The 18,483-nt window shown below is 37.7% G+C and overlaps 1 protein-coding gene and 1 long non-coding RNA gene across 3 annotated transcripts in view; one reads left to right on the top strand and one right to left on the bottom strand.

Annotated features, from left to right (window-relative positions):
* LOC103677813 overlaps nt 1-6,807 on the top strand; it is an 18,586-nt gene extending 11,779 nt beyond the window's left edge. For both annotated transcript variants that reach the window (XR_005837877.1, XR_005837878.1), the window contains exon 4: nt 6,391-6,807. This is a non-coding gene — a long non-coding RNA (uncharacterized LOC103677813). The remainder of the gene's footprint in view (nt 1-6,390) is intronic.
* Nucleotides 1-18,483, bottom strand: part of PYROXD1 (pyridine nucleotide-disulphide oxidoreductase domain 1) — a 27,986-nt gene extending 9,503 nt beyond the window's left edge. The window contains exons 1-5 of the mRNA XM_008707073.2: nt 18,324-18,483; nt 12,889-12,969; nt 7,409-7,528; nt 4,623-4,751; nt 2,325-2,398 (exon numbers count right to left, since the gene is read on the bottom strand). Of these exons, the coding sequence (XP_008705295.1) occupies nt 2,325-2,398; nt 4,623-4,751; nt 7,409-7,528; nt 12,889-12,969; nt 18,324-18,407 (488 nt within the window). The 5' untranslated portion in view covers nt 18,408-18,483. The remainder of the gene's footprint in view (nt 1-2,324; nt 2,399-4,622; nt 4,752-7,408; nt 7,529-12,888; nt 12,970-18,323) is intronic.

Raw genomic sequence — 18,483 nt, 5'->3', positions numbered from 1 at the left:
AGAAGTTTCCACACCATCTAGCCAAAGAACGATCCGGTTCACAGAAAAATCAAGGAAGAAAGGAATGGCCATCGTGTATACAGGCCATTACCACTCATGAGATGGCCAGAGCTCCTGCACACTGTTTTCTCTCTAGGTTTGGTTACCAAGAATGTGGTTTACTTAGTATTCATTTCACCAAGTCCCTGAAGTCCCTTAGATTTTTCTGCTATTAATACTTGTTTTAGGTACAACTGATGAACTGGGACAATCCTAGATAAACAGGATATGCGGTCATCCTAATTATACCAGGATTTTATTTGAACATGTAGTGGTACTAAGAATACCGTGTGTTAAGAACTTTTAATGCTGCCTCATGGTCTAAGTATCACCATCTTTATGTCACAGATGCTATAACGTAACATGTGGACTTTTCAAGCTAATCAATAAGCACATGATACAGAAAATAAGGTTTAGTACATCTGACTTCAGGTCACCTGACGTTCATGCTTTCTGCCAATATGGTAAAGGATCCCCCTGCCCTATCTAATGAGCCTTTATTTTTCTTGCTCCCCTATGGCAGAAACAAATATTTATAGTTACTAAATTTCACATTCTTTGGAGAATATTTTATTTTATGCTCCTCAAGTCATACAGGATTGCTGATGAGCAGAACATCAATATGCAAACATTCAGTAATAAATTTCATATCTTAATTTACATATAGGCACATCATTATTATGAAATACTTTCTTTAGTTTTTATAAATTAGAAATTCCTTTACCATTTTTTAAAAATTTTAGAGTAATATAACAGTATAATGCATATCGGTATAGCTTAAAATACTGATGGCTGACTAGTAGGCCACAGTAGTAAGTAACCATGAGCAACTCCTGTACGTGCCCTACCTCACAGGATACCCTGTACTCCCCTGAGCCTATGAACTGTGCCCTCAGCAAGACGTGTCACCACAGAGGTATCCTCACATGTAGCAGAAAGACTTTCACTTTTAAAACCACTCTTAAAAAAAAACAACCAATGAAGTATGGTTTTATGAGATTTAAAAAAAAAAAAAAGCCTTTTGGAAAGAAAAGATTAAACTACACTAGTAAAGAAGAAGACTACCCTGACGAAAATGAGCATTTGCCTCAGGGGGACATGAGGGCTGCTGACGAGCAGAAAGGGTCTGTGTGAGTCATTTCTCAGCACGAGATGACAAACACCTGATCATCAGTGGACCTACGCTGGAACAACAGCAGTATATGCGGCCTTTCTTTAGGAGTTGTATCAAATGATATATTCGATCGCCAACCTAAAGAAAATGATTAAATGGATCAAATGATTAACAGGATTAAATGTTGTAAGACTTTGAACATTTCCGAATGTAGGAAAATTTTCCAGTGTAAAGAATAATAGTATTAAGTTACAATTTTGGTGATCTCTAATGGAGAAAATTTGTCATGTGCCCCCTCCCTCCACTTGGCCATGTTTGGTTTTGACTCTCTAGTTTTTTGTTTGTTTCTCTGCAGTTCCCCATAGTGCCACAAACTTCATAATTACAAGAATGATTGCCACCCCTAGTACTCAGGCAACTGAGGAACTCTTATAAGCTTCCACCAGGATTTACCACCCTGTAAAAAAAAGGAGCAAAAACCTAGTCCAAGAGTTAGAACGGACCAGGCTTTGGCAAACTCATCATTTTGATACAAATTTGTCCTTAGTTAGACTCAACTTTCTGGTTTGAAAATGTCCAGACTATTCCATGTCAGCCATCCATTGGAAGAGAAAAATCACAAAGAAAATCAATGCTCTATAGACCATAGCAGGATATTGATTCCTCAGTGTTCTTTGAACTTGAAATATCATCTTAAGATATTAAGATTTCGTATTAATTTAAGTGTTCAACATTTTCCAACTTCCAAAAAACCAAGAGCTGGGAGCACCACAGATCTTCAAATAGGGAGTCACGGGCCAGACAGGTAACCATATAAATGAGCGAAACAGAATGGATATAAACAAAAAGTGGTGGGGGCTGTGACCAGGAAACTCTTAAAGTGTGCACAAATTGTTTTTCAATGACCCCTCTATGGATCACATCTCTCCAGTCACCTGTGTGTGGCCTCTTGAGACAGAAAATATTCCCTAAACTCATGTTTTGCAATGACATTACTGCAACTATGAACTCCATGAAAGCTAAAAATATAAAGTGGATATTTTCCTTGAAAATATAGGAAAAACAATTACATTTATCTTTGAATTTCAGAATACCAAGGTGTTTCTAGTCAGCCAATAATCACATGAGTCAAAGAGCAGTGTTTAAATAGTATTTAAAAATATATACTTACACCAGTTCAAGTGCAATGCCGCCATTCCCTATGATCACTATTCTCTTAGCTTTAGTAAGCTGTTTCTGAAATTCCTGTATTAAAAAGAAAATGAGACAGTGGTCTGTAAATAGTGGGCAAAACTTGAAGCAAGAGGCTTCACTGATAATATTCTTAAAATGTAGGAATTTTATCTGATTTACACAGGAACAAAATAAATCTCACTTCCCCACTCTGCCAGGACGCACCCTCCCAATATCACAAATGCTGTTTTCGTAAGTGGCCTTCACAGCAGTGCCTCTGCTGATTCTCCTTGCCTTTTAGGACATTGCATTGAGAGTAGTTGAGAATTCCAGCAAGCGGCACAGCCTCTAGTTCATCACGTTCCTAACTCCTTCATCAAATCAGTTTACTAACAGGACATTGATCTGTCTCCTACATACAGGGTTATTCCTTCTCACCTAGTCCCTTGACACTTTCCCTGGAGTCAGTCAACACTCGAAACTTGCACGAATGAGCAGCACAACAGCTTGGTGGAGTTAGTAACTGCCTGACTCTAGGAGTTAGTAACTGCCTCCAGCAGTTAGTAATTTGCGCAAGTTGCTTAACCCCTCTGTGCCTCTGGTTCTTCAACTATAAATGGAAACAAGAAGTGACTATCTCATTAGGCCTCTGTAAGCATTAAGATAAATAAATAAAGCTGTTAGGAGCAGGCACAATATCAAAAGAAAATGTTACGTTCTTATCACTCTAAGACAACCAATTGATGCCTCTACCACCTTCCTCCTCTGCCCCCTATAAAAGATCACAATGAGCTTAGGGAAGCCACGGTCTTTTTTTTTTTTTTTTTTTTTAAGATTTTGTTTATTTGTTTATTTGTCAGAGAGAGAGAGAGTGCACGTGGGAGCATGGGGGGCGAGGGGGTCAGAGGGAGAAGCAGGTTTCCAGCCAAGCAGGGACTCAATCCCAGAACCCTGGGATCATGACCTGAAACAAAGGCAGATGCTTAATGACTAAGCCACCCAGGTGTCCCAGCCATGGTCATTTTTGTGGCACTTTCAAAAATACAGAATAGTCCCACCACTTCAGAATGACATCTGAAGCCAAATTCCTCTTCCTACTATGTCAAGTTCTACTAAATTCTATTGCTACTAAACTTCTATTAAATTCATCCGAAACTTTACTGTAATAGTCAATAAATAACTACTGAAATGCACTACAAGAAAAGTTAATTTTAGTTTGTCCTTCACTGAGGACAGTAAATAAGAAAGATCTGTTAAAAACACTGGACACGGAGATAAATGGCATGAGTTTAATATGTACTTCTGAGAGACTTAATAACTGCTTTAGTATAGGTAAACACTTAATTTATCAAAGTTTATCAAAGTTTCCTATTTGTAAGACGGGAGTAATACTGTCACACAGGATTATCATAAGCAATAAGCTCGTGTATTTAGCGGCCTAGCTGGAACACAGTTATGAACTCAATCTTTGATAACAGGAACCTGAAATGTTTACAATTTTAATTAAGTTATAATTAAGTTATAATTTATAATTAAGTTTTTCTAGTTTCTAGTTTTCTCTACATTCCTATTTAATTAAGAACAGGCTGAAAGAAAACATCAATTTTCAAGAATTTAAAATAGCATTAATAAATGTAAGACTACCACCCTATGGGACAGAACTACAACAATGAGCTTGAGGTAAGGCAGAATATTATGATCGGAAACTAGGAAGAGCTTCTTGGAAAGAAGGGTCAGTGAACCCCAAAGTCCTGAGATCCATTACCAGAAGTTGTAGAAGGTTCCACAGAGTTTCACCTTATTGGGATAGTTTACTGTGGTTCCTGAGCACAACAATAAACCAAATGAATTTTTCGGTTCTAGGATTCTGTCATGATTCTGTACCACAAACATCTGAATATTAACTTCTTGGCTAAGGGGTAAGTTCAGTAAGTTTGGGATATACTTTACCTTTTTGGAAACAGATCATTACATTATTTAGACTGCAAATCACATATTCCCAAAGTGCAGTAATGAATGTGTGTATAAGTTATAACCTTCAGCTTAGCTGTTCTATCTGGGATACACTGCACAGTGGAAAGAACACAGAACATCAGCATGAACTAAAAAAAATTATCAACCAAAGCCAAACTGAAACTGGCAATAACATTACAAATATTTTCTGGTTTATGGATCATAAAGCAAACCTCTTCTATAATTTAGGAATTAACACTGTAAGTAGAATACTTTGATTCAAATATAGAAAAGTCTAAGAAATATTCACGCTCCTTTCCCATGACCCAACCTCAAATGTTACCTGAGCACTGTCCGTATCACGGATTCCTAACACGTAAGGATTTCCTTCGCACACCAACTTCGGCGTAGCTCCAGCACACAGACAGAGTTTCTCATACACAAGCTGACTGCCGTCTCCCGTTACAACGCACTGCAGAAACAGCAAGGGGAGAGGAGAAACATGTTCATCCGTGGGTACAATTTCATTTTAAATAAAAAACTCAATAAGAGGAAAGCAAAAAATACACTAAGGTTGCCTCTTGGTGGCACTCAACACTTCGTTTGAGCAACTACAAATCAAAGCAAACACGAGAACGTGTTCTCCACTCATTCGCCATCATCGCAGGGCGTGAGCCCTTCTGGGAATCCGGTGAAAACCAGTCTTTCTCCCCTGGGAAAAAAGGCACATCCACAGCAGATTTTGCATAAAACTTAAGGAATCTCATGATATTCAGGGAGGTATGTTGACCTCAGCTTAAAAATGAAACATTCAGGGATGCCTGGGTGTGCAGCAGTTAGCGTCTGCCTTCGGCTCAGGGCATGATCCCGGCGTTATGGGATCGAGCCCCACATCAGGCTCCTCTGCTATGAGCCTGCTTCTTCCTCTCCCACTCCCCCTGCTTGTGTTCCCTCTCTCACTGGCTGTCTCTCTCTCTGTCGAATAAATAAATAAAATCTTTAAAAAAAGAAAAATTCAGAAATTTTAAAATTGAGCATTCTGATATTATACCTAGAGCAGCCCTTAATGAATATTTCTGATCTCAGTGGATGTTACTGTAGGAAGATCTAGTAATTCTAATGGTATCATACCTTAATAGCTGGGCTGGGTACATGGGGGTACGGTAGGTAGGAAAGGGTACATTATCTGAAAACATTAGAAGTGCTAAACAACAGTATTTATATTCTTAAGTACAAGTAACAATCACCTCACCAGCAAACTGGCTTTAGAGTTATTTATATTAATTTTTAATGACATCATTCAGTCTGAAAATACATATTTGAGATCCACTGTTTTTGTTCCTTAATACTGAATGAAAATCTACATCTAAGCAGTAGCCTTTAGAAAGCATGTACCTATAATAAGTACATATGATTATGAGAGATGACAGACCTTGTGAAGTGGTTCAGAGGTTAACATTGTGCCAGGTGTTTGACTTACAAAACATGGCAAATCCTAACTGTAGCACTTGATACTCACTGAGACATCTGTTACCCGTTGTAACTCTTTCGCCACATAACAAAAACACAAAGCCAATAATTCCACAGGGTACAGTGCATATAGAAATTCTATACGTGTCTTCCTGCAGATAATATGGTTCGAATTTTATCTGGCAAACAGTAGTTATAGACTCTGACCAAATTTAAAAAATAATTTGCATTTAGCTACTGTAAAAACACACACAAGAACTCTTTTCATTGGCTACTGTTAAATTTTTGGAAGTAGATATGAAGATAAAACACATAATCTCTAATTCATTAAAGAATATAAAATACAGACATGATCTCATTTAGGACACTCCAAATGGCAATGGGTGACACTCTGATTTATTCAAATGCCCGAATATAAATTCCCTCCTAATTTATTAGGACGCATCTGAGCACACTTCTTTTTGCAAATTAACTGACATGGATGTTATATAAGATAGGTACTACTGTAAATATTAGAAACTTATTCTGGTTTTGGGATTCATGATTTTTAATTTTTTTCTCATAAAATTCAGTACTTATTTATTTTTTCCTGTCAAATTATTTGTGTTTCGAATGTATTAGAAGTGTGTTTTCTCCCTAAGCGAGGACTCACAAATGAGAGCTCACAAACTGCAAACTCTACTTCCCATCTCGCCTGAAGCTCTCGTCTGAGGAGACGCTGATCATCTGACAACACCCTTCCCGAGCCCGCCTCCTTCAGTCCCATGTCCAGCGGGCTACTGGGTCCTGCTGAGTTTACAGGAGAAATCTCACTCCTACCTGGGCCGTTCTTTCCAACTTACCCTGTGCCTGTCTCAGTTCAGGCCTTCTACCATTCTGCACGACCGCGAACACCTTCTGATTCGGTTGCTGGCCACCAGCCCCTCACTCCGCCCCTCTTCATCCTCAACACTGCTGTCCCATCCACCTTCCTAAAACAGCATCCGTGGTATCACCCTGCCTCCGCCTAAAATCTCCTCATTTCTCCATTGGTTATAAATTTCTTGGCATGATGTAAACAGCTCTTCGCAGTCTTATTTCTTCGGCCTCATCTGCCGTTCCCCTTTCCTTGTCCCCACTACAGTCCCTCTGACAGCGTCACTCTTCCACGTGCCCCTTTCCTTTTCTTTGGGCATCTGAATAAGCCACCTCCTTTTCCTACAATGCCCCTAATTAAGAACTCTTAATTCACCCACCTTTTAAACTTCGTTCAAATATTATTCCCTCTGTGAAGTCCTCGCAAATCTCTGTAATATCAGAGCTCTGATAAGAGTTCAGTGACTGTGCTTTTCACGACCCTATAGTTACACGTGTGCACGTGTATTTGCTATGACACTGGGCGCTCCCTGGGCAACGCGGTGCCCAGAACACAGCAGACACTATATAAATGTTAATGCTCACGTGAAATGTAAAACCTAAAATGCTAAATCAAACTAATTATATAATCTCAATAAACTCACGACAAGTATAAATTTTCCCAGTAATAATATTAATCAGTGTCACTAAACTTTATAGGGTAGGGACCTTCGTGGTGGTGGTGGTGGTAGACACGGGGTCAAAAGAAAACAGGCAAAAGCTCGCTGAGATTGAACAATGGGCGTCATAAAGAAATCCTCTTACGTGTTCTTTACTCTTCAGTTGCTTCACTCCAGATTCTATAATCTTAATGTTGGGCAAGCGATTTTCTAACATGGTTTTCGATTGCTCTTCAACATCAAACTCCTCCAAGACTTTAGAAACCTGTTATTAGATCAGAAAAGGTAAAAATGTAGGTTTAAAAAATACTTCAAGAATTTTAAATTAAAACACTTTCATTTGTTTTTATAAAGTACTTACTTCGTATTCATAAAACAAAGTCGGCCAACTGCACCACATACAGCGTAAAGAGGGCTAACTCCATATTTTAAGACTTGAACTCAAATATTAGTCCTACCACTCGGGCAAGTCAGCCAGGTCACTGCACCTCAGTCTCCTAGCCTGGAAAATGAGGGCTGACTCTACTCACTTCTGCATATTTTCACCACACAGCCTGTCAATTTCCTTATCCTTACAGTTTCCTCTGTCCACTCACCAGCTAACTTTACTGTGATCTAGCCTTTGGACTCTTTCCTGTTGTCCAAACCCATCAGCATCCTCTTGGACTCACTTTTCTTCCTGTGCAGCCGTGACTCCATTGTAGATCATTTTGTGTTTTGCCCAAACTTTTACTTCCTTGCTCTGTTATCTTTAACCATTAATTACCCTGAAAACCCCCAACCACAGATCGAACTACTGCTTTCTCCAGTCCTATATACCCAGTCTGCTGTGGAAGCACCGCACCTTGCAGACTGGCATTTGACCTCAGCTGCCCTGTAAATACTACTGGAAAAATCCTACTACATGGCCCAAGCGGTTCTCAAACCGTTTAGTCTCAAGACCCCTTTACACACTTACAGATGACTGAGGGCTCCAAAGAGCTTTTGTCCGTGTGAGTTAAACCAAGTGATATCCACTACATTAGCTATGAAAACTGAGAAAAATGTAAAATATTTAATTCAATTAGAAGTATAATAAATCCAATACATGTTAAACAGATATAATATCCTTCTAATAAAAAATAACAATTTTTTCCAGAACAAAAGAAATTGAGAAGAATGGTAGTGTTTCACATTTTTGCAAATAACTTTAATGTCTGGTCTTAACAGAAGATCTGCCTTTGTGTTCAAACTACTACAATATGTTAATTTGGTTGAAGTATATGCAGCCTTTTCAGAGAACATATATTCTTCCTTGATGTGACACTAAAACTCAACAAGCGGTTTCTTAAAGATTAGTTGCAATGGAGAATTTGAAACCATATCAAATAATTTTTCATCCTCTGTTACTGTGAAATCCACTGGTCTATCCTGCATTTTGAATGGATCTTGTAACATCACATTCGTCATCTGTACAACAGTGGTTCCCTAAGTTACGGAGATCTTCCTAATATTAACACATTTTATATCACTACAATATCAAGAAATCACATTATCATCAACAATCTCAACAGAAAAGTCTTTAAGTACCATGAAGCTCACAGCGAGGAAATGAGTTTTCCAAAATTCTAATTCTGGCTGGAAAGCTCCAATTTTGTCCTACTGGCAACAAATACTGTCACTTGTTTTCCTTTAAGTGACAGGCTCTCTTCACTCATTTTCCAAATATCAATTACCATGGTGTGTCAGTTGTTCTTTCAAGTAAAGCTGGTGTCCGTAAAAGAGAAATCAGTTCCTCTTGCAGCTCAGCAACTTCACAACTGCTTTTCCTTGAGACAACATGACTCGTATGTGCAGAATAAGCGCTTTATGCATACAACCCATGTCATCATACAGAGTATTAAAAAGATGTACACTTAAGAGTCAGGATTTAATAAAACTAACATTTTTTTTACTGGCTCTATTTAACTGAGTGCGTGACAGTGAAGAATGCACTGACCTCTAGCCCAGTTTAGCCACCGTTGCTCTTACACCATCGGTGCCTAAGTGTCAATATAGTGAGAAGAACATCTAAGGAACATCTTCCAACCCTCAGTAATTCCACCAAAAGTTCATCATTCTAATATTTCCCAAACACATCCCACCTTCCGCATTCCCAGCAAAGCACCTTACCTCTAGGCTTAAAGAGACTACTAAGAACTCTTAGTACTTCTTTCCCACCATCTATACATTTTTTGGCTATTGTCTGCCTTCCTTGACCCATTTCTACCTTTTCAAGGTGAATCCAGTAATCTGTGCTCTATAGCCCATCGTCTCTCACCTCCTCAGGACTTTTATTACGTATTCCTTGTTTTCCTTCATCTTCAGCCTTTCCTACTGGCTTCTTAATCTCAACAGGTAAACATGCTAAAGTGTTTTCCACCTTAAAAGAATAAAACTCAACGCTAGTCCTCATGTCCTCTATTTGCGCCACCCTATCTTTTCTCTCTTTGCAGCTAAATTTCAAAAGAGAAAAGTTTATGGTTACTGTCATTTTAGAGTTACCCCCTACTAATTTCTGAAGACAGTGTAAACTGTCTCAAAGTCACCAATGATTTACTAGATATGGGCACTTTTGAGTCCTTGTCTTGCCTGACTATTCCCTTGGATCTGACACCTTTGACCATTCCTTTTTTTTTTTTTTAAATAAAAACTTTATTTAATTATTTGCCAGACAGAGAGAATGAGAGCAAGCAAGCACAAGCAAGGGGAGCTACAGGCAGAGGGAGAAGCAAGCTCCCCGCTGAGCAAGGAGCCCGATGCGGGACTCAATCTCAGGACCCTGGGATCACGACCTGAGCTGAAGGCAGACGCTTAAGGGACTGAGCCACCCAGGCGTCCCGTGACCACTCCTCTTAAACTTCTGCCTTCCATGGCTTCAGCGATACTCATCTTTCACAGTTTTCCTCTTCAATCTAGACTAATAAGGGTGGCCATTTTCAGGTCTTCCTTTCTGATCTTCCTTTAAACGACAGTGTTCCACAGGACACTGCTGCGGGGCTCTTTCACTGCATGTATTCCTCCTGGGAGACTGCATCCCATGCAGATGGCTCAGCTGACACTTGAGACAATGAGGAATACTAAATTTCTATCTCCAATTCAGCATTCTCACTTGCTGAAAATGCTCCAAAAGTTTGGCATCATCTAAATCTGGATAAAAGACAATTCTGTATCATAGCATACAAGCCCACTGTGGTCTGGCCCCTGCCCACTGGTTCGACCTCACACTTTACACTCCAGCAGCACTATATTGGTACCTGTTAGAGCATATTACATAGCAATATACTTTCATGTACCTTGGCACATGCCTGCCTCCACTCAACCTCTTACAAACATGGGAAAACCTACTATTCTTTCAGTCTCAGTTTCAATGCACCCTCCTACGTAAACCCTTTCAGGACTCTCGCAAAGGCAGGCTTTGGCACTCATTCATAATATATTTATTAAAATAATTATGCATATATTGCAATATGACCCCAGTTTTGATTTTTTTTTGCCACTATCAGTATAATTACCATATTGCATAACTATGTCTTGTAGATTTGTTGCCCCAATAGAAAGGGATTATTCTGAGACAGTGCTAATCATTAACCATGAGGGCTATGGAGCCAAAGGGCCTGTATTCAAGACCTATCTATACACATCTCAGAAATTTACCCAACCTCGCTGTGACTCATTTACCTCATCTGTAAGTGGGGATAATATAAGAACCTACTTCATAGAGTCACTTAAGGATTAAATTAATACATTTAAAACATTTAGAAGAGTGTCTGGTACATAGTAAATACTCCATAAGTCATGTGAGTTGTTATTAGTAATCTTTTTTCTTCTTTAGAAATTACACAAGCCAAGGGGCGCCTGGGTGGCACAGCGGTTAAGCGTCTGCCTTCGGCTCAGGGCGTGATTCCAGCGTTATGGGATCGAGCCCCACATCAGGCTCCTCCGCTATGAGCCTGCTTCTTCCTCTCCCACTCCCCCTGCTTGTGTTCCCTCTCTTGCTGGCTGTCTCTATCTCTGTCAAATAAATAAATAAAATCTTAAAAAAAAAAAAAAGAAATTACACAAGCCAAGAAAACATGTTCTTTAACATTAAACAAACAACACCTAATATAAAATAAAATATGCCTCTTTACCGTTCTCCGAATCTCACACTACCCCACCACTACTGCTGTCCCCTGACTTCAGGGATAACCAGTAGTGACTTTCTGGTGTATGCTCTATACTTTCAATCTCTGTACTCTGGGTACCTAGCACACTGGTTGATATATAATATAAATGCTCAATAAATGATAAAAAGGAAGCAATTTCCTACTTCTGAATATTAAGAATAACTGAATTTGCATAATATTTGTTATTCTAATGCACTTTCACATATATTAGTATATCTTAAACTCCCAGCCTTCTATACAACCTTAATACTTCCTAAACAAGGAAAGTATTATCTTAATATTATAAGTGAACCAACTGAGATACAGAGATTTGCCAAGGCTATGCAGCCAGTAAATAAATTAGGCCTAGAACCCAAGATTTTTTTTCTTCTACTGTACAAAATTTGCAAAAATTGAAGTCTTAAAACTGTGGAATAGCTACACCAAATTCTGTCTTCTGGAAAAATACTTATAAGACCCAGCTATACATCTTTCTCTTATGTATGTGCTCTTACCCTATAACTGAATATATATATTTTTTCTTTTAAGAGATTAATAGCCATAATTTACTCTCTGGTTCTCTCAATCCCTTAAGTTCTTTGGCTGTACCTAGGTAGTAAGATATCTTAGGTGCCTCAAAGCAGGTTATAAACAAGCAACATATTGCACTAAATTACCCTTGGTCTTAGTGGTTTACGACATGAGAAAGTTTTATTTTATTATCAGTATGTAAGGGAAAACTTGTATTAAAGACTATGGTAGTATTCTTCACTAAAGTATGGGGAAAAAAAGATTTACTTATTTAATTTTTTTGCATAGGCATTATAACATAATTATAGCACTACAGTATATACATAATTTATAAATATGTAAATATACATACATTAGGACATAAATCAGAAATTTTTCATAAGAGATCACTCTTCTATGATACTATGACCCAAATGATTTCAGACTCCTAATGTAATGTTATGATGTGTGTAATGTAAATTCATGGATGTTCTGAGATAGTTATTACACATCTGAAATATTATTATCTTCACATGTCAACCTGGCTAAGAAGCACTTTTCCCATTTGCAAACACACACATTTATTCACGTACAACTGTATACATTTGTATATATACAACTGTATAATATATGATATCCAAATCTATTTGTACTCATATTTACATTTGCATAACATTTTTCCTCAAAAGAACTTTATTTAAAATTTTCTAAAAAGTAATTCTGAGTGAGAGGAAAAAGATGGGAAGAAAAAAAAAGATAAGAAATTCAACATCATTTAGATGCTTTTGATATTTAATATAATTCTAAACTTTGAGCTTTGATTTTAAAATGACTATCAAAAGAACATTTGTCACTTTAAACATATAAAAACTATAATTACACTAACTACTATGCAAGTCACTGAAATTTAAAAACATTAATACTAAGAAAGCTATACAAAGGTTCTTACCTGCTTGAAATTTGTAACTGCTTTAATAACAGGAGAAGCTGTTACCAGGAGAATATCTTCTGATGGAAACTGAATAGCCAACTTATTTAAAAAAAAAAAAAAAAAGGAGAAGATATATGATAAATAACTTTAGGTACTTTAGGTATTAATATATATGCCATGGAGGGCGAGACAGGGATAATGCAATTTTAATAATGTCATTAAATGACCTAGGAAACCATAAACTCACTTTTCCTCATCTGAAGGTCTCCATTCTGTGTCTTCTTATTTCTGGGGTAGTGGTGAGTAATGTTCAACTCTGATATTGATAAAATGAGTAATACATTTACACTAAACACTAATAAAGACCTCCTGAAAAAAAGTGATATAAAGAGGTATTCCTTATTTAAACTACCTTATTTACCAATTTAAAGTTGTCATGCAGAGAATGAGAAGAAAATATTTTCCTAAATAACAGTTAAACCAACTTCTATTTATTTTAAAATAATATTCTCACTTCCCTGCAGTAGGATAATATTACAGCAAACCCTTACTAATAAATACTCAGAATCCTAGCCTGACTTTTCCCAAGTGCTTTGGCATAACTATTCTGCCTCTTCCAAATCCCCAACCAGTATGCACTCTGGGAAAACAAAACCATTTTAGTATTAGCTTCAGCAGAATTTAGAGGCTTAACTTGCTATTTTTTTCATCATTTTCCTCTGGCTACAACCTCTCTCTCACTTTAAACTTGAAAGAATTTTCTTAAATCACACTCTGGTTCCTCAACTCCACTAAGTTCTATTTCTTTCCCTACACTACCATTAAAACTGACCATGTTCAACCAAAAAACTATTAGAATAAACAAATGAATTCAGTAAAATTTCAGGATACAAAATTGATACACAAAAAGTGGTAGAGTTTCTATACACTAATGACGAACTATCAGAAAGAGAAATTAAGAAAGCAATCCCGTTTACAACTGAATCAAAAATAATAAAATACCTAGGGATAAATTTAACCGAAGAAGTGAAAGACCTACAGTGTGAAAACTAAAAGCCACTGACAAAAGAAATGTAAGAAGACATAAATAAATGGAAAGATCTATCATGCGCATGGATTTAATAATGTTAAAATTTCCACATTACACAAAGCAATCTACAGATTCAATGCAATCCCCATCAAAATATCAGTGGCATTTTTCACAGAACTGGAAGAAAGAATTCTAAAATTTGTATGGAACTGCAGAAGACCCCAAATAGCAAAGCAATCTTGAGAAAGAAGAACAAAGCTGGAGGTATTATGCTCCCTGATTTCAAATCATACTACAAAGCTGTAGTGATTAAAATAGTATGGCACTGGCACAAAAACGGACACCCAGATCATTAGACTAGAACAGACAGCCCAGATATAAGCCCACACATGGATGGTCAATTAATCTCTGATAAAGGAGGCAAGAATATATTATAGGGGAAAAAAGTTTCTTCATAAATAATGTCGGGAAAACTGGACAGCTTACATGCGAAAGAATGAAACTGGACCACTATCTTATACCATATACAAAAATAAATTCAAAATGGATTAAAGAATTGAATATAAGACTTGAAACCATAAAACTCCTAGAAGAAAACATAAGCAGTAAGCTCTCTGACACCAGTCTTAGCAATATTTTTTTGAACCATTTTCCTCAGGCAAGGTAAAACAAAAAGCTAAAAAGCTAAAACAAACAAATGAAATTAAATCAAACTAAGAGCTTTTGCAGAGAGAAGGAAACCATCAAGAAAACAAAAAGACAACCTACTGAATGGGAGAGGATATTTACTAGTCACATATCCAATTGGGGTTAATATCCAAAATATAATAAAATATTACACAGCTTAATATTAAAAAATTTAAAAATGGGCAGAACTTGAAAAGACATTTTTTCCAAAGAAGACATGCAGAAGGCCAACAAGCACATAAAAACACGCTCAACATCACTAATCATCAGGGAAATGCAAATCAAAACCACAATGAGATATCACCTCACAACTGTCCAATTGGCTATTACCAAAAAGATAAGAAATAACAAGTGTTGGTTAATGATTTTGAACATTTTTTCATGTGTCTGTTAGCCATTTGTATGTCTTCATTGGAAAAGTGTCTATTCATATCTTCTGCCCATTTTCTGATTTGTTTATTGCGTTTGAGAAGTTCTTTGTAGATCTTGGATACCAGTCTTTTATCTGTAGTGTCATTTGCAAATATATTCTCCCATTCCGTGGGCTGCCTCTTAGTTTTTTTGACTGTTTCCTTGGCTGTGCAGAAGCTTTCTATCTTGATGAAGTCCCACAAGTCATTTTATCTTTTGTTTTTCTTGCCTTTGGAGATGTGTCATGAAAAAGGTTGCTGTGGCTGATGTTGAAAACAACACTGAGATACCACCTTACGCCAGTTAGAATGGCAAAAATTGACAAGGCAAGAAACGACAATTGTTGGAGAGGATGTGGAGAAAGGGGATCCCTCCTACATTGTTGGTGGGAATGCAAGCTGGTACAGACACTCTGGAAAACAGTGTGGAGGTCCCTTAAAAAGTTAAAAATTGAGCTACCCTATGATCCAGCAATCGCACTACTGGGTATTTACCCCAAAGATACAGATGTAGTGAAGTGAAGGGCCATATGCACCCCAATGTTCATAGCAGCATTGTCCACAATAGCTAAATCATGGAAGGAGCCGAGATGCCCTTCAACAGATGACTGGATTAAGAAGATGTGGTCCATATATACAATGGAATATTACTTAGTTATCAAAAAGAATGATTTCTCAACATTTGCTGCAACATGGATGGCACTGGAGGAGATAATGCTAAGTGAAATAAGTCAAGCAGAGAAAGACAATTATCATATGGTTTCTCTCATCTATGGAACATAAGAACTAGGAAGATCAGAAGGAAGGGATAAAGAAGGGGGGGTAAACAGAAGGGGGAATGAAGCATAAGAGACTATGGACTCTGAGAAACAAACAGAGGGCTTCAGAGGGGAGGGGGTGGGTGAATGGGATAGGCTGGTGATGGGTAGTAAGGAGGGCACATACTGCATGGTGCACTGGGTGTTATATGCAACTAATGAATCATGGAACTTTACATCAAAAACCAGGGATGTACTGTATGGTGACTAACATAATATAATAAAAATATTATTATAATAAAAAAAATAAAAATAAAAAAATAAACATTTTACCAAAAAAAAAAAAAAAAAGAAATAACAAGTGTTGGTGAGAATGTGGAGAAAAGGCAACCACTGTCCATTGTTGTTGGGAACGTAAAATAGTGCATCTCCCATGGAAAACATATGGAGGTTCCTCAAAAAATTAAAAATAGGGCTACCAAATGATTAAGCAATTCCACCTTTTAGGTATTTAGGAGAAGAAAACCAAAACACCAATTTAAAGAGATATATGCACTCCTATGTTCACTGCAGCATTATTTACAATAGCCAAGATAAGGAAGCAACCTAACTGTCCACTGACAGAATGAATAGATAAAAATGATGTGGTATAAATATATTCAAGGAAATATTATTCAGCTATAAGATAAAAGAAATCTTGTCTTTTGCAACAACATAAATGGACCCAGAGAGTATTAAGTGTAATAAGTCAGAGAAAGATAATTACTATATGATCTCACTTATTACGGAAACTAAAAAACAAACAAAGCAAAACAGACTCACAGATACAGAAACAAACTGTTGATTACCAGAGTGGAAAGAGGTTGGGGGTGGACGGGAGCTGGGCAAAATAAATTAAAGGGATTAAAAGGAACAAGCTTCCAGTTATAAAATAAATAAGTCTTAGGGATGTAATGTACACCATAGAGAATATAGCCAATAATATTGTAATAACTTTGTATAGTGATAGAGGGTAACTACGCCTATTGAGGTGACCATTTCACAATGTATGAAAATATCCAATCACTGTGACATACACCTAAGACAATACTGTATGTCAGTAATTCAATAAGGAAAAAAAAGAACATCTTCAATTCACCTGTGCATCCTTAAAATCCACCAGATTTTTTAATATCTTCTCATTTGAACTTTCTATAATACTTAATATTACCACCCTCTCCACCTTTCTTTTCTTCGTATATTCTATAATTTATTTCTCCCCTTTGTTTGCATTGCTACACATGGCCCTCAAAATTTCTTTATACTACTAAATTCATCTTCCAATTGACCTTCCAGTCTCATTTTAACCAGCTGCCCCTGCCCCAAACACACTGGAACTAATCACCTCTCAAAATATTTCATCTGACCACATTAGGCCACCGCTCCAAATCATCTCACTACCTGAAAGTTCTTGTTAAATTCTTAACAAGACTTAGATGACCCTTTATGATTGGTCTCTGGCAATCTTCCTACCTTCATCTCTGGTCACCTCCCCCAAACACCACCTACTTTGAGCTTTGCTGCTCTCAGGTAATGCCATGCTTTTCCACCTGAGATTATATCCTTGCCTCTCTTTGGACCCTCTGGTTTTTCTTGTCTACCTGGTGAACTTTTACTCAATCTTCTATACTGAGACAAAAGGACTCCCCCTCCCCAATTTACACCCTGCCAACTCCACAGGCACCCCTAAATTGGAACGATTTATTTTCATGTCTCTTCTACAAGATTGTGAGTTCTAAAAAAGGAGGTGACATGCTTTGTTTATACGTAACTAATGAGCCCTTATAAGGTACAATGCCTGAATCATAACGGTTTACTTGGTGAAAAAAAAGAAAAAACACACCTAAAAATTAAAAGTTTGAAAAAAAACCCCACAAAAAACCCAAAACAAAACAAAAAAAAACCCTCTTGAATTTCTTGCACTTCTTCTGTGGCTTCAATAATTGCTTACGTTTATAACAACAAAATAATCTAGTCCTTTTTCGAACATATATGTATATATATGGTCTGATTATTCACTAGAATCAGAAAAGCACTCCCCAGCTACATTTAATAACTTGCTCGTTGTTTTACAAAACATTACTAGAGATGAAATAGAAGTACAGGAGAAAGTATAGGAGAAAACGTAAGAGTTTATCAGTTACTTACGATGAACTAAGTAACTGGCATTTACCTGGAAGCTGAATTCAATCAGCTAATTAAGAAAGGGGGCTGAATTTTCTGACCAAGTACTTACTAGTTTTAAGCCTTCTTGCTGCTCTGGCATAACTAGTCTGGTTCAGTCAGTTTTGGGGGTTCCCCCCTACCAAAACGTTGCTCCCCACTCCCTACGCCTAAGGCGAAGCTTGAGAGGCACTAAGAACTTCGTCCAAAGGCCACTATGCAGTCTCTAACATCTGAAAGCAAGGAGTGCGGGGGGGAGGGAGGGAGGAGGGGGAGAAGGAAGCTGCAAACGTGGGACAAGGGGAAGGGCGGGAGGGTACCGCCTCCGGGGTCGGGGAAGAGGTGGAACTCGGCGCGCCAGCCTACCTGCTCAGCGCAAGTAACACCTGCGATGCCACCGCCGACCACCACAAACTTCCCCATCGTCGAGGGAGGGCGCGCTGCTTCCATGCTCTCAGACTCCTAGTGATTTACTTACAACCGGTGGGAGAGCCGCAGAAGCTTGTACTCCGGAAGCGGAAGCAAA

The sequence above is a fragment of the Ursus maritimus genome, unplaced genomic scaffold (genome assembly GCF_017311325.1).
Source record: "Ursus maritimus isolate PB19 unplaced genomic scaffold, ASM1731132v1 scaffold_26, whole genome shotgun sequence".
Classification (NCBI taxonomy): Eukaryota; Metazoa; Chordata; class Mammalia; order Carnivora; family Ursidae; genus Ursus; species Ursus maritimus.
Note: the sequence above shows the minus strand (reverse complement) of the source record. Positions and strands in the feature narration are given on the sequence as shown.